A 22,515-nucleotide genomic window follows, 5' to 3' on the forward strand; every position below is an offset into this window, starting at 1 on the left:
GTTGGGGTAGATTTTGTGTTAAAGTCTCTCGAGTGGAATTGAACACAGCCATCTGACTCATAAGCGATTTGGGGGGGGGAGGGGGGAGGGTTGAGTAAGGAAGACACCATTTTAACACTGCAAGGCATTTGCAACATTGTATGGTCAGCGTGGTAAAATAAAGCCTCATTTAGAAATCCCCACATAAAGGGCACTGTATAAAGGCCAAGTTCTTTAGTTAATGGGCAAACTAGAGATGTTCAAGACCGAATGATTGTGATGGAAGGTTTAGTTGGGCTTGGTGTGGCGATATAAACGACAGTTGCCATGAAATCAATCCAAAACATTTAGATTAGATCATTCAAACTGTCACCTCTGCTGTGATCCTCGCCACAAATGCATTCAATTTCTTCGATAGCAAAATACTGCGGATGCTGGAAATCCGAAATAACAGAAAATGCTGGAAAAACTCAGCAGGCCAGGCAACATCCGTGGAGAGAGAAATAGTCAATGCTTTAGGTCGAAACCCTTCATTAGGACTGAAAAAGCACAGGAAATGAAACCGATTAAAAGGCTAGTTTGGGGGCTGGGAAATGGGGATGAGAAAACAAAAGCGAGGTGAAGAGACATTAAGAGGTATTCAAAACGAGACGAGATGGTGATAGGACTAGTGCAGACAAAAGACGGCTCTAGATTAGGTGTGAAATGCGCTAGCAGAATGAGACAGCTGCCATGTGGGAGAGGAAAAAAAGGGGGAAGGGCCAAAACAAAGGTGTGGATAAAATATATGTAAAAATGTAATGGGGGCCAAGGTTATGATCTGAAATTGTTGAACTCGATATTGAGTCCGGAAATTGCAGCCTTTTAATCTCTTTCATTTCTTGTCTTTTTTTCTCGGTTCGGAAGAAGGGTTTCGACCTGAAACGTTGACTCTATTTCTCTCTCCACGGATGTTGCCTGGCCTGCTGAGTTTTTCCAGCATTTTCTGTTATTTTGCGTTCAATTTCTTGTTCGGTTCACTGAAAGCTACAGATGCGCCGCATCTAATGGAAGATCTAATTGTTCTTGATGCTCCGCCCACGAAAAATCTTTATCTTTTTGAAACCTAAATTTAATTTTCTAAACTAAACTAATGGACTGAAACATGAGCTATATGGAAAATCAGTTTTAAAAAGTTACATTTACCTTGTAACCCATTTGTATTCAGACTCTTTCAGTTCCTGTGCCATCATAGTTTAAATCTTGCTGAGAATTAAAATTCGTTCCATTTCGATTGTAATCTGGGGCGGTTTTGGCAGGCGTGGGAGGCGCATGATTTGTGTGCTGGAGTTCTGGACAATATTTCCTTTGGTGAAGTCCTGGCACAAACGACATCCATCTATTTTCTTTATCTGTGTTTTACTTAGTAGCTAAGTGACGGGCTAGCATTGAAAGAACGGAAATCGCTGGATTGCAGCTGTGAACCAAATTCTCTCCAGTCCCTGCCGCACGACCCCGAGCCTTTATGGCTGAAGAGAATGAGATCTAATAAGACTCACCCGGAAAATATCAGCACGGTATCGAAGAGAATCGACCCCCTACAGTAGTACTGAGATATTCAATGCTGGGTTATACTCATTACTAACCATCTCTACTTTTGTTTTCCTCCAACATATAGCGAAGTTTTGATGTCACTTCTTTTGGTTCAGCGGTGTCCATGGTATCGAACAGCAGCAACAAGAGAGGTAAAGGTGGGGAGTGGGAAATTCAGGCTGCGTTTTCGATGCGCCGGACATTTCACTGAAGGATGGGTTTTGTACGAGAATGTGAATTGATATGTTGTGTGTTTTTCTTCACCCTAACAGATTGTTGCGATTGTAGCCGGAGTGACTCTCGTTGTTGCTGCTATTCCAGGCAGTGCTGCTGGGTCTCTGCGGTTGTGATGCTGATACTGGGAGTTATTGTCCTTGCCCTGGTGTGTACTGTGGTCTTTGGCATCCCAGCACGTACTCTAGGTTAGACACACAGGATTGAAGTTTCGCATGATTTCTTATGTTCTTATTTTGGATACTAAGGGAATCAAGAGATTATAGAGATAGTGCGAGAAGGTGAAGTTGAGATAGAAGATCAGCCAGGATCTTATTGAATGGCCTACTCCTGCTCTTATTTCTTATGTTCTTATTTACACCCAGGTATCCTGGGAATTAAATAGCACTACAGATTGTGGAATTTTAAACTTAAGTGAGTCGTGCCCATAACCACGTTATGCCCGAGTGTCCGATCATTTGCGCTGGTTCGAAAATCCGTTTGCCCGAAGCAGTCCACGCCCATAATACTGGCCATGCTCCCAGGTCGGCATGGCAAGTTTCCGGCGATTGCGCCAGGGCGCAGACAGGGAACAAACTAGGGATCTTCTTAGTTCCACACTTAGCCTTTGTTTTGCTGGGCAGTTTTTGGTACTTTTTTTGCAATTGTTATATACTCCAAAGGGAAATTCCGCCTGTTTGGAAGAAAAGAGGGTGGAAGAGCAAACAATGTTAAAACTCAAAATATATATTTTCCAGAGAGCAGATTTTGCATAACTGCAAACAATCATTCAGGATTCCTGTGTGACGACGGTATCACCTGTTTGCAATCTTCTCAAGTTTGTAACAGGATCAAGGACTGTTTGGATGTTGCGAATGAGGATCCTGCAATGTGCAGTAGGTAAACCTTATTGCAGTTTTCTTTTTGTATTTAAATTTCCTTTGAAGTGGATTTAGCTGATGCCCTGCTCCGTCCTGCCAGGTGATTTGCCGCACAATCTGCCGAGGTATCTCGTGTTCAGATGTGGCGATCCTAGCTCGCGGGTTTACATTGATGAAGTGTGTAACGGGTTCAACAACTGTGGAGACTGTTCGGATGAAACTGGACCCTGTGAGTATGAATCCATACCAGGACCTAGTAGATCAAGAGCATTAGACTTTTACATTGCTTTCCCCCACCCTACGGTTTGAGACCTCTGGCACCTCACCTACCCGAGCTTAGAGTGAGTGTTCAGTATCATAGCTAAGCCTGATCATATCCTCACTTTGAGATCCATTCACACACGCTTTTTAGTCGGAGTCACCAGATAACAATCAGGAGCAACAACTGTGGGCTTGCAGTTGTTTATAAGTCACTGCACCTTGGCTGGGGAAAGTACACATGGGCCAGTGACAATTAGACTCTTATGGATAGGCTCACTTAGTAAACCCACCAGCAGATGGGAAACACATTTGCCTCTGCCAGCGATGTTTATGTTGCCCTTGGTGGTGCTGCATATGGAGCTGCCAGTTGTTTTAGTGGGTCCCGAGGCAGCATTGTTATCTCACTTATACACTATGATTAACTCACGTTTTAGTGGTCTGTTTTTCAAACGTGTGGCATTGGTTGAACGACTGTATTTACCCCAGATGCAGAGGTCTCAGGTACCATTGCTGAGACTGCTTTCAAACATTGTTTTTTACCCTGCACCGCTTTTATTAGTTTCACTGACTGCTTCACCAATCATCAGTATCTCTTCACTGCTCTCCTCCTTCGATTCTTCCTTTGCTTTTCCTTCATTACATATTCTCACCATTCTGTCTACCACTTCAAGCATTTTAATGAACTCCTATGGTGTTGTGTGTATCTTGTTATAACAATTTAATGAATTTTGCAAATACAAAGGTTAGAATCTGTTAGAAATGCATTCCTGAACATGCTTACAATAAACAATGAAAAGAAAACAAGATCACATTATACAAGTATAATTCTTGGAAGTTAGCACTGGGGAAAGCAACCTTTAATGACGATTGGAGTAACTTTTCTCCTTTCCTGCTTGCGTGCGTACTCGGGCCTCGAGGTCTGCCAAGAAGATTGACATTCATAAATGCCTCTATTTCACTGGCCTCTAAAGCTGGGCAAAACTCACCCTCCAATTCTGCCTCTTCGGGTGAAGTACCTGCATCTCTCAGCCAAGATCACATCAGCTCATTTGGATCCTCTTGCCCAAGCAAACCCAGAGGAATATGATTTACTGTTTATTAGGGAAGAACCTACAGCCTAATATTTGTTTGAATACATTTTGCAAACACTATAGATGACTGAAAACTCATTTCTGGTGTTGATAGTTTACCTTTTCACGGATATGGGATAAAGAATGTGACTAATCTTCTCCAGGTCACATACAGAAATAACTAAAAGATAAACTACTTGTAATAATTATAGAACAGAAGTCATAATAACAACTTAGATATGATACTGGCTACAGAAAAGCTGCAATACATAGGGGAAAAAATGTAAAAAGGGCAAAGGCAATCTCATCCACCAGAGAGGTCACAGACCATGTGAGGCTGGTGTGGGAAACCGAGAAGTGGGAGACTTTTTAAAAATGTATTCATTCATGGGATGTGGGCGTCGCTGGCAACGCCAGCATTTATTGCCCATCCCTAATTGCCCTTGAGAAGGTGGTGGTGAGCTGCCTTCTTGAACTGCTGCAGTCCATGTGGTGAAGGTACTCCCACTTCTTTGTAGTAGTTTGGTACAACTGAGTGTCTTGCTAAGCCATTTCAGAGGGCAGTTAAGAGTCAACCACAATGCTGTGGGTCTGGAGTCACATATAGGCCAGACCAAGTAAGGACAGCAGATTTCCTTCCCTAAAGAGCATTCGTGAACCAGATGAGTTTTTACGACAATCCGGTAGTTTCATGGTCACCATTACTGACACTAGTTTTTTATTCCAGATTTTTTTAATTAAATTGCCGTGGTGGAATTTGAACTCGCGTCTCTGGATCTTTAATCCAGGCTCTTGGTGCAGTGGGCACTCTGAGGTTGGGAGTAGCTCCTATTTTGGGGTAGAGCAGAGGGGGTTATACTGTGTATCTAACCATGCTGCACTTGACCAGGAGTGTTTGATACTGCCATTAGATGCCCAAAACAGAAAGCATTCTGTTCCTAGCCCTAACATCCCTAATATGCACTGATTAGTGTCAAACGGTTGTTACTATTGTTTGATTTTTAAAATATTGTTTTCAGTGTCTGCCTGTCCTCCATGTGGACCGCAGTACTGGAGCTGCGAGTCTACCGTCTCTCAGTATTGTAACTGCATTCCCAGGCAGCTGTGCAGAGATGATGTGCAGCACTGTGCGGACTGGTCGGACGAGTACATCTGTACTGAAAACTGACACCAGAAGTGGACTGTAATGACATTACACAAATGGGAATGGCAGCCCGAATAACAACAACATCATATTACTGAACCAGAACAACACACTTTTCTGTTTCGTGGTTCTTTTACCCAAGAAATGCAGCTTTGTTCTGCTGATGGCTTTGGAAAATGCAACATGTCAATGCACACAAAACATTTTTAAGTTGTCATGGACTCCAAATGTACACATTTGCAAGTCTCTCTGCTGTTGAATTGTGATAACATTGTTCAATATCATCATTGTACTTTAGAGCTTTAAGTGGTGATAACATTTTAAAGTAACAGTAACCGGTGTTGATCAAATTCCATTCGTTCGTGCCAGTGTTTTCTCCTTGTTTGCTGTTGCTAAGTTTCAGCTATTCCACAATTACATGCTGTAAACTGATTTTTGCTGCATTATGTTAAGCTTCCTTGAAATAAAGTTTTTCATGTAATGCATACAATAGATATTTATCTTTTGGTGGGAAACAATTGCCCGGAATTTAAAGTCAGCAGCGGCAATCGCCACTGAGCACGAGGAAAGCTGCCCACAAAGACCTCACGATGTCTGTAGCGAAAACTTTAGGTTACTCGACATTAAATTGATTGTAGCGCTGTCAAAAGGGTATCCCCAGCACAATGCAGAGAAATGATATTGGGTCAAAGGAGCAGGATAGTGAAACAGTTTGGGTGGAGATAAGGAATAATAAGGGGAAAAAAACACTAGTGGGTGTGATAAAAATGATAACTTCCGGGAAGTTATGTCATCACTTCCTGTGAACTATGAACTATGAACTGTGTACATACCTCACTTCCTGTCATATGTCACTTCCTGTTGGACTGGTATAAATACTGGTCTGTTCAGTATTGTAAGAGGCTTCTACCAGAGGCATGGTAAAGACCTCTCTTGTGTATATAAGTTACTTAAAGCTTACTTTAAAGTTACTTGATGGTAAGTCTCCTTTTTCTTACATCAATTTAAGTAACTTAAATATTTACACTGACAAATACTAGACCTTCAGACAAACTCGGAAGTTAAGGATCCAGGGAACCACCCATCATGGAGAAAATCCTTAGACCTATTCGTCTGGACTTGGACCCGAATACACCAGCAGCTGGCAGGGTATGGAAGCATTGGTATCGTACTTTTGAGAATTTTCTGGATGAATGTAAAGCGGATGCTCCTGCTAAATTGAAGATACTTGTCAATTATGTGACCCCAAAAGTGTTCGAATATGTTGATGAATGGGATAATTACGAAGAGGTGATTCGGGCACTTAAGAAACTGTATGCGAAGACCCCAAATGAGGTCTATGCTAGACATCTATTGGCCACAGCCCGACAAGGGCCAGGGGAATCAATTGACGAATTCCTGCAAGAATTTCACAGGCTCAGCGTAGATTGTAACTTTCAGGCAGCCTCAGCTGAGCTGTACCGCCAAGAAATGATTCGTGATGCTTTCATCTGCGGGATTGCCTCTCCATTTATACGCCAGCGTCTACTAGAAAGTAAAACACTTGAGCTACAAAAGGCTTTTGACCTAGCTTGTTCACTGGATTTGGCAAAGAGAAATGCAGACCTCTATCAGCTGCCCAGATCTCGATCTGCTGCTGTAGCTGCAACCAGACAATTCAAGCGGTCTCAGGTGAACCCTATCATGGGGGAATCTAATTCTGATAATTCTGATGAAGAAGAGGAGGACGACCCCACTTTAGCAGCCTCTTGGCAATCTAGGAAGGAATGCTTCTTTTGTGGAGATGCTTTTCACCCTAGGAAAACCTGCCCTGCTCGCAATGCAATCTGCAGTTATTGCGGGAAAAAAGGACACTTTGCTAAAGTTTGCCTATCAAGGGCCTCTACGAGGGCCAATCCAGCTAAGGCCTACCGAACTGCCCCAATTAGGGCCTATCAAGATGCTCCAGCTAGGACCTATCAAGCTTCCTCTCGAGCTCTCTCCTGAAGAAGCACACCGAGAGTTTTAGCCACTCTCTGTGCAACGACACCAATTACAGCTGCTTGCCCACAGAACCTGTCTCATGCAGCCACAAAAATTTCAATTAAAGGGCATACCTTAGATGCCTTAATTGACTCAGGAAGTACTGATAGTTTCATTAAGGAACAGATTGTTGCGAAATTGAAACTACATGTCTTCCCATCGGACCAGGCAATTGCGATGGCCCAGTCATCACTTAATACCAGAATCTCCGGCTTTTGTGTTGTTGATATGACACTTCATGGTCGTATGTATCCCTCCACCCGACTTTTGGTGCTCAAGGACTTATGTAGTGATCTCCTCTTAGGGCTGGACTTCCAAAAACAGCATAAGAAACTCACCATTGAGTTTGGTGGATCCAAACCCGGACTTACTATTTCTAATATACCGTCTAAATTACCATTTTGTGCATTATCAGCAGCTTCACTTGATGAACCCTCATTATTTGCCAGTATTCCGCCTCAATGCAAACCGATAATAACGAAATCGCGGCGCTTTAATCAGGAAGACCAATCTTTTATTGCGGCTGAAATCTCTCGACTTCTAGCAGAGGATATCATTGAACCATGTTCGTCGCCCTGGCGGGCTCAAGTCGTCATTGTCAAGAACCCTCTAAAACCTCACAAACAGCGACTATGCATCGATTATTCGCAAACCATCAATCAATATACCGACTTGGACGCCTACCCATTGCCACGCATTGATGATATGGTTAATAAACTGGCCGAATACAAAGTGTTCTCAACTTACGATTTAAAAAGTGCCTATCATCAGTTACCCTTGAAGGTCTCAGATAAGCAGTACACAGCCTTTGAGGCTAATGGACGGCTGTACCAATTTTGTCGCCTCCCATTCGGGGTTACTAATGGAGTGGCTGTCTTTCAACGGGCAATGGATGGCCTGGTTAAGCAGGAAAACCTAAGGGACACTTTTCCCTATCTTGATAACATTACCATTGCAGGTCACGATCAACAGGAACACGACTCCAACCTCCAAAAATTTCGGGATGCCCTCCATCGCCGTAATTTGACCCTGAATGAATCCAAATCTGTTGAGTCGCAACCGACCATCAACATCCTTGGCTACTGCGTAGGCAATGGTATCATTAAGCCAGACCCAGAAAGACTTCGCCCGCTCCAAGAGCTCCCGTCACCTAAGAATCCGGTTTCTTTACGTCGGGCTCTCGGTCTGTTTGCATACTACGCTAAATGGATTCCTCATTTTTCGGACAAAATCCAACCCTTGCTGCATGCTAGATCATTTCCACTGGGAACAGCGGCTGTTGCAGCCTTTAACCTTCTCAAAAAACAGTTGGAGAAAGCGGCTCTTCACTCCATTGATGAGAATCTCCCTTTCGTGGTTGAATGTGATGCCTCGGAGGTGGCGATCTCAGCTACTCTGAATCAGGAAGGTCGTCCTGTAGCATTTATGTCCAGGACCTTACAAGGTGCCGAGCTACATTATCCTCCGGTTGAGAAAGAAGCCACAGCCATCATAGAGGCAGTACGGAAGTGGAACTATTTTCTAGCTCGCCAGCACTTTACATTGATCACGGACCAACGATCAGTCGCCTTCATGCTCGATAATCGAAAACGAACCAAAATTAAGAATAATAAAATACAACTTTGGAGGATGGAACTGGCCTCTTTTGGTTATACCATTCTCTATCGGCCTGGCAAGGAGAATGTGGCCCCGGACACCCTCACACGGGCATTCTGCTCCACTATGTCATCCTCCACTCTCATGGATGTCCACAATGGTTTGGTTTGTGTCATCCTGGCGTTACGCGCATGCTACATTTCGTACGATCACGGAATCTCCCTTTTTCCACTGGAGATGTAAAGAAAATATGCTCAGAATGCCGGCTTTGTGCAGAATTAAAACCTCAGTTCTTCCGCCCCTCAGATGGTATACTCATACATGCAACCCAACTGATGCAACGACTTAGCATCGATTTTAAGGGCCCAGTGCCCTCTTCAACTCGGAACACATATTTGCTCACCATGATCGACGAATATTCACGTTTTCCGTTTGCCTTCCCCTGCTCCAATATGCTGGCGTCCACAGTAATCTGCTGCCTTGAGCAGGTATTTTCTCTCTGTGGCATGCCGGCTTATATTCACTCAGATCGGGGTCCATCCTTTATGTCAAGGGAACTCAAGGACTACCTCTCAGAACGGGGAATTGCTACAAGCAAAACAACATCATACCATCCCATCGGAAATGGGCAGGTAGAGAGGTATAACGGTATCATCTGGAATTCCGTACGTCTCGCTTTAAGATCTCGGGGCCTACCAGACCAGCAATGGGAAACAGTGCTTCCGGATGCATTGCACTCTATACGGTCCCTGCATTCTACAGCCACAAATACTACACCTCATGAGTGGTTCTTTGGATTCCAGCGTCGCTCATCTCATGGGACATCACTCCCGTCATGGCTAACTACTCCTGGACCTGTATTACTCCGAAGATACGTTCGGACGTCTAAAAATGACCCTCTCATAGACGAGGTCGAACTAACCGATGCCAACCCCACCTATGCAAACATACGATATTCCGACGGCCGAGAATCTACCGTATCATTATGGGATCTGGCTCCCTGCCCACCAGGACCTAGTGGGACATCGGGTGATGGCATTTCACCAGGAAACTCTTGGGACCTATCGGGTACCCCTCTCCAGGATCCTGATCGGACACCAACTAGCTTGGTGCCAGTAGAACCCCGTGCTCAAGGTTGCGACCCTCCCAGTACCGCGCATGAAAGTACTGATCCGCCACAGACCAGCTCTGCACCTCCCTCTGAACAGAGGCAGTCCGACTTTGAACCTATTGGGGCTCGTACTCGAAGCCATGACCTCCCCGACCCTTCACAGGGCAATCCAGGCCACACAGACTCTGACCAATGGCCAACCGCATGTAAGCGGACCAGCGACCCTCTACGACGGGAATCCAAACGGGTGCGACTCTTCCTTGTTCGGCGGCTGCGGACCAAAAGGTAGACCACAGCCTCCTAATCCTGCAGGAGGGAAGAATGTGATAAAAATGATAACTTCCGGGAAGTTATGTCATCACTTCCTGTGAACTATGAACTATGAACTGTGTACATACCTCACTTCCTGTCATATGTCACTTCCTGTTGGACTGGTATAAATACTGGTCTGTTCAGTATTGTAAGAGGCTTCTACCAGAGGCATGGTAAAGACCTCTCTTGTGTATATAGTGTGTTTATAAGTTACTTAAAGCTTACTTTAAAGTTACTTGATGGTAAGTCTCCTTTTTCTTACATCAGTGGGTGTAGTCTATAGGCCTCCGAACAGTTGCAACTCTGTTGGACGGAGTATTAATCAGGAAATAGTTGAGGCTTGTAATAAGGGAACAGCTATAATTATGGGGGATTTTAATTATCATATTAACTGGACAAATCAAATTGGGCAGAGCAGCCTTGAGGATGAGTTCATTGAGTGTATTAGGGATGGGTTTCTTGAGCAGTATGTAACTGAACCGACCAGGGGGTAAGCAACCTTAGATTTGGTCCTGTGTAATGAGACAGGATTAATTAAAAATGTCCTAGTAAAGGATCCCCTTGGAATGAGTGACCATAACATGGTTGAGTTCCATATTCAATTAGAGGGTGAGAAGGTTGGATCTCAAACAAGCGTGCTGAGCTTGAATAAAGGAGACTATGAAGGTATGAGAGCGGAATTAATTAGAGTGGACTGGGAAAATAGATTAAAGGGTAAGACGGTACATGATCAGTGGTGTACATTTAAGGAGTTATTTTACAACTTCCAAAAAAAATATATTCCACTGAGGAAAAAAGGGTGTAAAAGAAAAGATAGCCATCCGTGGCTAAGTAAAGTAATTAAGGATAGTATCCGACTAAAAACAAGGGCATATAAGGTAGCCAAATCTAGTGGGAGGATGGAAGATTGGGAAGTCTTTAAAAGACAGCAAAAAATAACTAAAAGATTGATTAAGAAAGGGAAGATAGATTATGAAAGTAAATTAGCAAAAAATATAAAAACAGACAGTAAAAGTTTCTATAGTTATATAAAAAGAAAAAGGGTGGCTAAAGTAAATGTTGGTCCCTTAGAGGATGAGACCGGGAAAGTAATGGTGGGAAACATGGAGATGGCAAAAACACTGAACAATTATTTTGTATCAGTCTTTACAGTAGAGGACACTAAGAATATCCCAACACTGGACAAACAGGGGGCTCTAGGGGGGGAGGAACTAAGTACGATTAAAATCACTAAGGAAGTGGTACTTGGTAAAATAATGGGACTCAAGGCGGATAAATCCCCTGGACCTGATGGCTTGCATCCTAGGGTCTTGAGGGAAGTAGCGGTAGGGATTGTGGATGCATTGGTAATAATTTTCCAAAACTCACTGGACTCAGCAAAGGTCCCAGCAGATTGGAAAACTGTTAATGTAACACCCTTATTTAAAAAGGGTAGTAGGCAGAAGGCTGGAAACTATAGACCTGTTAGCCTAACATCTGTGGTTGGTAAAATGTTAGAGTCCATTATTAAGGAGACAGTAACGGGACATTTGGATAAACATAATTTAATAGGACAAACTCAGCATGGTTTCATGAAGGGGAAGTCATGTTTGACAAATTTGCTTGAGTTTTTTGAGGAAGTAACATACAGGGTGGATAAAGGGGAACCAGTGGACGTAGTGTATTTAGACTTCCAAAAGGCATTTGACAAGGTGCCACACAAGATTATTGCTCAAGATAAAAAATCACGGGATTGGGGGTAATATTCTGGCGTGGGTGGAGGATTGGCTCTCTAACAGAAAGCAGAGAGTTGGGATAAATGGTTCGTTCTCAGATTGGCAACCAGTAACTAGTGGTGTTCCGCAGGGGTCAGTGCTGGGTCCCCAACTCTTTACAATCTATATTAACGATTTGGAGGAGGGGACCGAGTGTAACATATCAAAGTTTGCAGATGATACAAAGATGGGACGGAAAGTAGTGAGTGAGGAGGACATAAAAAACCTGCAAAGGGACATAGACAGGCTAAGTAAGTGGGCAGAGATTTGGCAGATGGAATACAATACTGGAAAGTGTGAGGTTATGCACTTTGGCAGGAAAAATCATAGAGCAAGTTATTATCTTAATGGCAAGAAACTGGAAAGTACTGTAGTACAAAGGGATCTGGGGGTCCTGGTGCACGAAACTCAAAAAGTTAGTATGCAGGTGCAGCAAGTGATTAAGAAGGCCAATGGAATGTTGGCTTTTATTGCTAGGGGGATGGAATATAAAAGCAGGGAGGTATTGCTGCAGTTGTACAAGGTATTGGTGAGACCGCACCTGGAATACTGCATACAGTTTTGGTGTCCATACTTAAGAAAAGACATACTTGCTCTCGAGTCAGTACAAAGAAGGTTCACTCGGTTAATCCCGGGGATGAGGGGGTGGTCATATGAGGAGAGGTTGAGTAGATTGGGACTCTACTCATTGGAGTTCAGAAGAATGAGAGGCGATCTTATTGAAACATATAAGATTGTGAAGGGGCTTGATCGGGTGGATGCGGTGAGGATGTTCCCAATGATGGGTGAAACTAGAACTAGGGGGCATAATCTTAAAATAAGGGGCTGCTCATTCAAAACTGAGATGAGGAGAAACTTCTTCACTCAGAGGGTGGTAGGTTTGTGGAATTTGCTGCCCCAGAAAGCTGTGGAAGCTACATCATTAAATAAATTTAAAACAGAAATAGATAGTTTCCTAGAAGTAAAGGGAATTAAGGGTTACGGGGAGCGGGCAGGAAATTGGACATGAGTCTAGGTTCGGAATGGTCATGGCCCTGTGGGTAGTGGAGTGGGCCCAGGGGCCATGTAGCCTTTTTCTGCACCTACTGTGTTCTAATTCTGTGTTAGATTTCAGGAGATGGTGTTATTCCTGTTCCTGGCTGGGGTGGAGATCGCCTTTACAGAAGGTAAGTACTGTAGAAAATATAGGGACAGAGTGATCTCCTGGAAGAATTTCGATCGCCTAGATGGGTCGGAGAGGAATTTCCCAGATTTTTTTCTCCCAAATTGGCCATTGGGTCTTTATCTGGTTTTTCGCCTCTCCCGGGAGATCACATGGGTTCGGGTGGATGCAGAGTGATAGAAGATTTGAGGTTAGGATCAGATCAGCCATGATCTTATTGAATGGTGGAGCAGGCTCGAGGGGCCGATTGGCCTACTCCTGCTCCTATTTCTTATGTTCTTATGTCATTAAACTGTCTAAACAGCTAATCACATTGAAGAATTCTCACAGACAGCAAACCAGGAAATAAAGAAGCACCAATTTAATTCACTTTTTAAATTTTTTTATAAAGAGCGAAATAAAGATTGGGACATACACATGGGGGGGTTAAGGTAGAAGCTGAAATATCAAACTTAAATTTTAAAAATATTTTAAAAGGCTAGTTATTTTAATCGATGAAGAAATTTGACATTCTACAAATATAAAATGTGTTTTTTAGGGCCAGAACGGTTGTTTAAGCAGTTAATATGCCGTTAAAACCCCAGTTAAACCTATTCCAACAAGGCTTAACTTTTAATGGGGTGTTTTAACAGCGCAATTAAATCGGAAAAGCTTAAGTTTTCGTCAGTTCAACTGATTTCACTGATTGCTGGCTATGGGGAGTGATATACCTATCAATTCATCCAATGAAAAGCGACGAGTTAAGAAAGTAACTATAGGTTTTTATTGGCTAAATAACAGAGCCCACCCTCGTGGGTGATCGGATCCAACAAGGAGGAATACCAGCCAGTCGACCACCTTTATACCTGGGCAGGTAGGTGGAGCCATGGGCAGAGTCAGCAGTGGTCAGCCCAGGTATAACAGCGTGACAAGAGGCGACCTCTTGTAGTGATACAACAGTGTAAACAGTGATAACCATAGAGTAACGATATAACAGTGGAAACCATAGTGTAACGATAGTGAACGATAAAAGTGGTTTACCACAGGGAGTTCCATAGTGCAGCCTGTGGCGGAGCAGGGAATGACTGAACACAACTTCAGGATTTCCGCCTTTATCTGCACATGTGCTAAATCTTGAAGTTAGTCAGTTTCAAAGGGGTAATGACGGTGAATGCTGACAGTTTCACCATCATTACCACTGCAAGATCCGGGCCACGATTTTAAAAATATTAGACTTGGAATTTAGAAAATAAAACAGCATTTCATGAAGGTCTATGAAGGCGTCAGTATAATTGCACTGCCACTTGGCCATGCGCGTGGCGGGTGGAGTAGCTGCCTTGAGGGAAACAAGGCAGGCATTGAAATTGGTGTAGGTGTGGAAAGGCGAGTTAAATTGCGGATTGAAAGTTTAAGAAGTTGCTTGGTGCAAAGATTGAGGGCAGACATTTGGAAGAAGAATTCAGTGAGGAAAATGCCCAGGAGCTTAAATCAGAAGGATAGGATAAAGTGATAAGGGATGAGGTGTCTGAACGCAGATAAAAAGCTGAAGGATACGAGATACCAAAGTAGGAGACAAAAAAAACACGGGGCAGGTTTTGCGGTCGGCGGCGTACCTACGAATAGAATACAAACTTACCTGATGGGGACCCTCCTTCGTGAACTTGCTCTCTGACGCTGCTTACTCGAGGGCAGCATAATGGCCCACGGATCCCAGGGGCGCAGCGTGTGCGGAAGCGTACCTGGGATCATGTGGGCCTGGTGCTCTAATCATCAAACAGAATTAGATTTCAGATCATTTCAGAATCGAATCCCGTAATCAAATTTACTTTACAGGATTGGAATTTAATTCATAATTAGCTTAATTCCACCAACTTCGCCACATCTTAGTTCTGTTAGTAAAAATTTTAATTTGCTAGTAATTATCATTAAAACTCCAATCTTTGCAGAAACAAGAAAAACTCATGTAATACAGATACAGCAATATGTAAGAACAGAGGAGCAGATTATACTTTAATTAACGACGTTGAGTTATGAATGGGGATGGCGATCTATGGATCAATTCAAACACCTCAAACGGTATACTCAGATCGCAGAAAATTAATCAGTCTGATTTTGGAGATGAAAGTGTTAAAACATGCCTGTTACGCTGATGCAGACATGCAAGTTCGGGATTTAGTGCGCATGCGGAAATAATTAACTTGCGGTTCATTTCAAAGGCGGTATGACGGCGTACTCGAGTAGGCCGTCAGACCCAACGCAAATTCTGGCCCAATGTCTCTAATTGACTTTTGAATATCTCTTGACAGTAATATAACTCTATGGCCTTAAAAGGACAGAACACAGCTCGTTCAGCAGAGTAATACATTATGCATTGCACAGTATAAAATTCCTGTCATAAAACAGTGCATCATTGAACAATGTCACAAAATCAGCTAGCATCATTAAAAAATCTTAATCTCCAGGTCCTGATCAGATCCTCTCTGAGTCTAAGACACAGTTAAACCCACACATACAATTCAGGAATGGCAAAAATAATTTTGATTTTATATTTAAAATGTGCAGTGCATTGGGAGCTGGACACACTGTTCCACGGAGCCGCAGAATGTGGAGTTGTACTTGTGATTCCTCACCTCGACTGTGCACTGGGGATGTGCAACGAGCAGGTTTAAACATTTCCCTCACACAGAATGACTGCAAGGGCATCTCTGAAAAGGCCAGTTACAGAGTGGCACTGGAAGCAGCGGTGTGGAAGCAGGTTACCTGCCTTGTCGCTCAGCTGGGAGATCAAACATTCCCACTTATCCCTTGCATTTAGGTCTGTGTGAGTCACCCATCAGACTAGCAGTCTGCCAGAGAGCTGATTCTGAGTTCACTCTCAATCTCCCATGCAAACGCAGGAGATGCAACACATGCTGGCAATAGTACTGAAGACTTGTGCTCCAGAACTAGCTGCGCCCCTAGCCAAGCTGTTCCAGTACAGCTACAACACTGGCATCTACCCGGCAATGTGGAAAATTGCCCAGGTATGTCCTGTCTACAAAAAGCAGGACAAATCCGACCCGGCCAATTACCGTCCCATCAGTCTACTCAATCATCAGCAAAGTGATGGAAGGTGTCGTGGACAGTGCTATCAAGCGGCACTTACTCAGCAATAACCTGCTAACTGACGCCCAGTTTGGGTTCCGCCAGGGCCACTCAGCTCCCGACCTCATTACAGCCTTGGTCCAAACATGGACAAAAGAGCTGAACTTAAGAGGTGAGGTGAGAGTGACTGCCCTTGACATCAAGGCAGCATTTGATCGAGTGTGGCATCAAGGAGCCCTAGCAAAACTGAAGTCAATGGGAATCAAGGGGAAAACTCTCCATTGGTTGGAATCATACCTAGCACAAAGGAAGTTGGCTGTGGTTGTTGGAGGTCATTCATCTCAATCACATGACATCACTGCAGGAGTTCCTCAGGGCAGTGTCCTAGGCCCAACCATCTTCAGCTGTTTCATCAATGACCTTCTCTCCATCATAAGGTCAGAAGTGGGGATGTTTGCTGATGATTGCACACTGTTCAGCACCATTCGAGACTCATCAGATAGTGACGCAGTCCGTGTCCATATGCAGCAAGACCTGGACAACATTCAGACTTGGGCTGACAAGTGGCAAGTAACATTCGCACCACACAAGTGCCAGGCAATGACCATCTCCAACAAGCGAGACTCTAACCATCTCCCCTTGACATTCAATGGCATTACCATCGCTGAATCCCCCACTATCAACATCCTGGGGGTTACCATTGATCAGAAACTGAACTGGACCAGCCATATAAATACTGTGGCTACAAAAGCAGGCCAGAGGCTGGGAATTCTGCGGCGAGTGTCTCACCACCTGACTCCCCAAAGCCTTTCCACCATCTACAAGGCACAAGTCAGGAGTGTGATGGAATACTCTCCACTTGCCTGGATGAGTGCAGCTCCAACAACACTCAAGAAGCTTGACACCATCCAGGACAAAGCAGCCCGCTTGATTGGCACTCCATCGACCTTCACTCCCTCCACCACCGGCGCACTGTGGCTGCAGTGTGTACCATCTACAAGATGCACTGCAGCAACTCGCCAAAGCTCCTTCAACAGCACCTTCCAAACCCGCAACCTCTACCACTTAGAAGGACAAGGGCAGCAGACGCATGGGGACATCACCACCTACAAGTTCCCCTCCAAGCCACACACCATCCTGACTTGGACCTGTATCGCCGTTCCTTCACTGTCGCTGGGCCAAAATCCTGGAACTCCCTTCCTAACAGCATTGTGGGTGTACCTACACCATATGGACTGCAGCAGTTCAAGAAAGCAGCTCACCACCATCTTCTCAAGGGCAATTAAGGATGGGCACTAAATGCAGGCCTAGCCAGCCAGCGACACCCACATCCCATCAATGAATAAAAAAAAAATTGCCCTTTTACCTCCTCCCTTCCCACTGTCCAGGACCCCAAACACCCCTTCCAGGTGAAACAGGGATTTACTTGTACTTCTTGCAATTTAGTATACTGTATTTGCTGCTCACGATGCGGTCTCCTCTACATTGGGGAGACCAAACGCAGATTGGGCGACCGCTTTGCGGAACACCTCCATTCAGTCCATAAGGGTGACCCTGAGCTTCCGGTCGCCTGTCACTTTAATTCTCCACTTCACTCCCACTCTGATCTCACCGCCCTCGGCCTCTTACACTGTTCCAGTGAAGCTCAACGTAAGCTCGAGGAACAGCACCTCATCTTTCGATTGGGCACTTTGCAGCCTGCCGGACTCAACATAGAGTTCAACAATTTCAGATAATAATCCCTGCCCCCATTTTTCATGCAGTATGATTTTGCCATTCCCATTTGCAACATTTTCACAGCATGTTCTTTCAATTCCTTCCTCCCATCCTAAACCACCTCCCTCCAACCCCCCCCCCTCCCCACACCTGCTTAATATGTTACATTTCCAGTTCTGATGAAGGGCCCCAGACCTGAAACGTTAACTCTGTTTCTCTCTCCACGGATGCTGCCTGGCCTGCTGAGTATTTCCAGCATTTTCAGTTGTTATTTCACTCTCAACTACTTCCCTGTGCTGTTAACTGTGATGCCTCGGATCAGTTCTGGTTCCAGACATTAGGTGGAATGACACATAAAAGTAAAAAGAATTCTATCACTGCAGAAAGGAGAATGATAAAACAAGAGGCCATCACCCTCCACCCCCCCTTCCCCCACCCATCCATACAGACCAGGAAGTTGCTGACCCCCAAAAATCCACAGGGGTGAAAATCCTGGCAGTTACATCAAGTATCATGTCCACCATGGATCTCCCCAATTGACCTGGTCAAAGTTAGCATAAAGTGGAGAATCGTAGTCCCAGCAGCCTCATAATCAGAGAGCGGTTTAAAAACATTGGATAAAAATGCCCCCCCCCCCCCACCCCGCCAATCTTTGGGTTCAGGCCCTGACAGCAGCCTAGCTCTCCCCTCACCTTCCCAGCAGGGCACTCACTCCCTTCACAGGGCCAGTATGCTCAATCACACTGGGCATACCAGCCTCCAAACTTACTCAAGGTCTCATTGAAGCTGAAACTCTCAGCATAGGGAATCCCTGCCCCCTTCTGACACATTTGGGGCAGATAGAGGTTCCTTCCGGCCCAGACGAGGCTGCCTGGAAACTACCTTTGCAAGCTGGGCTCTGGTTTATCTGGGGCACAGCCTATTTCCCAGCCCTTCTGCTGTACTCCCACCAGAGTTACATTGCAAGCACCCCAGAAGACCTGTGCATTTTTGGGGTCTCTGTTCAATGTTCAGCCCATCCTGATCTTAGCTGGGGCAACAGTGAGGCCACAATTAGCCTCAGCGCACCTTTGCTTCTTTTACTCTGCCTCAACAATGTTCCTTAACCCTAAGCTTCAGGGCATAGAATGAAACAGCACAGGAGGCTGCCAGTCGGTCCATTGTGCCTGCGTTGGCTCTTTGAAAGAGCTGCATAAAAAAATGTCCTCATGTCGCCTCTGGTTCTTTTGCCAATTACCTTAAATCTGTGTCTTCTGGTTACCGACCCTTCTGCCACTGGAAACAGTTTCTCCTTATTTACTCCATCAAAACCCTTCATGATTTTGAACACCTCTATCAAATCTCCCCTTAACCATCTCTACTCTAAGGAAAATTTGTACCAGTATGAGTCTTTCTATTTCACACATCAACCTTCCAGTGGTCTCTTTGGGTGAGATTAAAACTATAGGCAATTTCAAAACTATCCAAATTAATTTCATGTAGGACACACAAAGCTGGCAGAGAGAAGGGGCTTTTATCCCATCAGTCTAAACTGAATTTGAACCTAGGTCTCAGGTGAAAGTACAATGCGCTAACTCACTGCACAACCCTGTCCCCTGACAAGGTGTTTGCAGACTGTTGAATGAAAACCATTCCTGAAATTTTTACATCAAATTTCACCACTGAGTTTAATTTACATTTATTCAAAAATAAGTTATTTTCATTTACACAAAATGAAAATATTCTCCAGGGCATCAAACATTAACAACTGTTAACCTGAACTCGAGTCACCTATTGCTTTATTACAAAACCTCACATCTACCCAGATACATTTGGAAATGTCCAAGTGCTGCCATGTCATGCTTTATTTACAAACACCTTTATTCCACTGGTTTTGCTCTCAGTGAACACTGACAAGTTGTGACAAGGCAGACTGGAAATGGGCTCAGTGCATTTCCTAACTATGGTGTCTAAGTTAAGTAAAGGGCTTAAATCATTAGCTGTCTCCAGTCCAGGGCTGGGTTCGGTTCTGGACCCTTCTCTAAACAGAATCAATCTTCCTAGAGTCTAGTACCAGAGTTACTTTTACTTGTACAGAAAGGCAAGGACTAGGAGATAAAATCTCCATGCAAGAAAATCCTTCCAATGGACTAAATACTCAAAGAACATCAACACTTAGTGCCACAGCCACGTTGGGATAGATGTTCATTTTCTTCCTTCCCCGCCCCGACCTTCTGATCTTGGCTATACCACTATGGAGAAGCACTGCACAGAGGCTGGGCATCTGTCCACAGGAGGAGTGAAAATCAAAAAGGACATGTCATCCATGGGCTGCTGTTGGACACTTCTCAGTGAGTCATTTTCATTTAGGCAAAATGAAAATAAAGAGAAAAGTGAGGCACAGACACTCAAAATAAATTTTAAAAACTACAGTTCAGGGAGTATGAGGAGATCTAACTTGTACAATCTAAAAAAGATTTATTACTTGATTTCAGTTATCCATACAACTCAAAAAGCAATTTAACTAAGATGAGAAATACATGTAATCGGAAACATGGTAAACTGACTGACAATACTTTCATTTTAGTCAGGCGAAGGCTGAACATTGAAATCTTTAATCACGGCCTGATTCAGTCATCCGGGCCCCGTTAGCCAGGGAATTGTCTAAAATCCTTTTCACATAGTTTGTGTGTGGAATAACTCTTAGGGTGACAGGTTCCTCCTCAGTAACAGTTCAGCACGTCCCAGTCATCCAAGGTCAGTTCAGCACGCTTCACATGAGGGGGGGAACAACCAGTCACTTCAGCTCGGTCACCACCTCTCTTACTCGCCCCTAATGCGGAGGTCACAGACGACTGTACACAGAGATCCTGATTGGCCTTTCTGTGAAACTGCATCCTGATTGGGTCCTTGATTTGTGTAGCATTTGAAAATCCATCAGTTCCTACATTGATCAATTTGTTTGTCCCATCTAGGAAATAAATGAATTTGATTATATTTATGCAAATATAAAGCATAAAGAGAAAATTGCAAGTTATTTTACAAATTAAATGGAATATTGTCTGAGTCGGTGTGGCACTGCAATGGGAGCTGGACATGGATTAGTCCAACAATTCCTTGCACAGTAAATGCCATGCCAATGGGAGAGGAAAAAAACTCCAGATCAGCCAGGACTCCCACACCCAATTGTCATGTAGTGATGATAATTGTAGGTGCGTTTGGATGGAGCGCCCACTCACTGTCAACAGGCCGTTTGTCTCTCATTGCCGAGGTTTACATGTGAAGAATAGCTATTGGGAGAGTTTCTGGAGGGTAGCAAGTACCCGTGAATGCGTTTACCAACAAGAACCTGTACCTCCAGGAGAGGAGGAGAGAAAACAGGCAAACAACAAAAGCATACTTGATTGAAGTTGGTAGACTGAGAGAAAATGTTTTCCTGGCGCTGAATACAAGGTATATGGATGTGAGACACAGAGATAGATTTAATAAATTAATGGCTCCCGGCACAGAGCTTTGCGTGACAGGGTTGTATATCGGGAATTCAGGCGTAGAGGCTAGAGTGCTTCACGTAACTTTCCGCCCATGAAAACTGATAGAAAATGTTACCGGGCACATTGACTTTCATTCCTGAATTCCCAATATGCACTCCCATCATGTGAAGCTCTGTGCCAATTTATGCGAATGCGTGAACAGAAACATGGAAACTATAGACCAGTATGTTTAACATCAATTACAAGGAAATTCTTAGAAATGTTATGGTGGATGAACATTTTGGAAAAGGAGAACATGTTAAAGAGCACTCAACATGGATTCAGGAAATGGAGGTCACGTTTAGCTAACCTGGAGTTTTTCCAAGCACATTACTGACAGTGGAAATGCAGTTAATATTATATTGTTGGACTCTCAAAGATTCTGAGAAAGTTCCAACTTGCAATTAGTGGCTAAGGTAGGGAGTCACTGAATAAGAGGTAAAGTATAACACAGAATAAAGCTGGCGTAGAAACAGAAAAAATAAATTGGAGCATTTTAGGTGGAAAGAAGCTTTGAGTGGTGTATCATAGGGGTCAGTCTTGGGAGCCTTGCTATTTATAATAAGACAATGACTTGGATAAGGGAATCATAAGCAAAATCTCCCAGTTTGAAAATGGTACTAAAGTAGGAGATAAGGCAAATAATGAGAAACAATGCAACCAGATCCAGAAACATTTAGATCTTTTAGGTAATTGGGCTAACTGGTAGCAGATGCAATTCAATGTGGATAAGTGTAAAATAATTAGTATAGGAGCAAAGTAGCAGAAGAGAGAGTATTTGTTAAATGGGACAGTGTACATCTTGCTGATCAGGAAAGGGAGATGGGTTTATAACAGGTAAATCTATGAAACCATCAGCTTAACTGAAGCAAAACACAATGCAGGTGCAAACACGATGGGCCAAATGGCCTCCTTCTGTGCTGTAAATTTTTATGATTCTATGATAACGCTAAGATACTAGATGCAGAGTACAAATCAGATAGGATGTATTCTTCCTGTAAAAAGCATTGGAAAATCCCATTTGGAGTTGTAAGTTGTTCTGTTCACTAATCAGAGAAATAAAATTATCATCCCTCAGAGGATACAAAGATGAACAATAAAGGTATCAGGAATTTAAGATGTGGGAAAAAAGATCTTGACTGAAGTTTCA

At 43.8% G+C, this 22,515-nt stretch overlaps 2 protein-coding genes across 5 annotated transcripts in view; one reads left to right on the top strand and one right to left on the bottom strand.

Annotated features, from left to right (window-relative positions):
* Positions 1-485: 485 nt before the first annotated feature.
* LOC147121939 (low-density lipoprotein receptor class A domain-containing protein 1-like) lies at positions 486-5,615 on the top strand. Its single transcript, XM_085982517.1, has 4 exons — positions 486-1,973; positions 2,523-2,660; positions 2,746-2,874; positions 4,996-5,615. Exons 1-4 carry the CDS (start codon positions 1,766-1,768, stop codon positions 5,142-5,144), a joined length of 624 nt encoding a protein of 207 aa, XP_085838643.1. The 5' UTR covers positions 486-1,765; the 3' UTR covers positions 5,145-5,615.
* Positions 5,616-19,496: 13,881 nt separating this feature from the next.
* lrrc42 (leucine rich repeat containing 42) overlaps positions 19,497-22,515 on the bottom strand; it is a 29,168-nt gene continuing 26,149 nt past the window's right edge. For all 4 annotated transcript variants that reach the window (XM_085982523.1, XM_085982520.1, XM_085982522.1 and 1 more), the window contains one exon: positions 19,497-20,806. In XM_085982523.1, coding sequence (XP_085838649.1) covers positions 20,559-20,806 — 248 coding nt within the window. In that variant the 3' untranslated portion in view covers positions 19,497-20,558. The remainder of the gene's footprint in view (positions 20,807-22,515) is intronic.

This window comes from Somniosus microcephalus, chromosome 3, assembly GCF_052327205.1.
Source record: "Somniosus microcephalus isolate GS21.2 chromosome 3, FLI_Smic_1.0, whole genome shotgun sequence".
NCBI lineage: Eukaryota > Metazoa > Chordata > Chondrichthyes > Squaliformes > Somniosidae > Somniosus > Somniosus microcephalus.

Excerpts from the sequence above, each read along its gene's own strand:
- LOC147121939 (XM_085982517.1), top strand. The coding sequence starts at position 1,766 with ATGGGTTTTGTACGAGAATGTGAATTGATATGTTGTGTGTTTTTCTTC. Across the intron at positions 2,661-2,745 it reads TGAGGATCCTGCAATGTGCA|GTGATTTGCCGCACAATCTG; the intron begins GTAGGTAAACCT and ends CCGTCCTGCCAG. Across the intron at positions 2,875-4,995 it reads TTCGGATGAAACTGGACCCT|TGTCTGCCTGTCCTCCATGT; the intron begins GTGAGTATGAAT and ends TATTGTTTTCAG.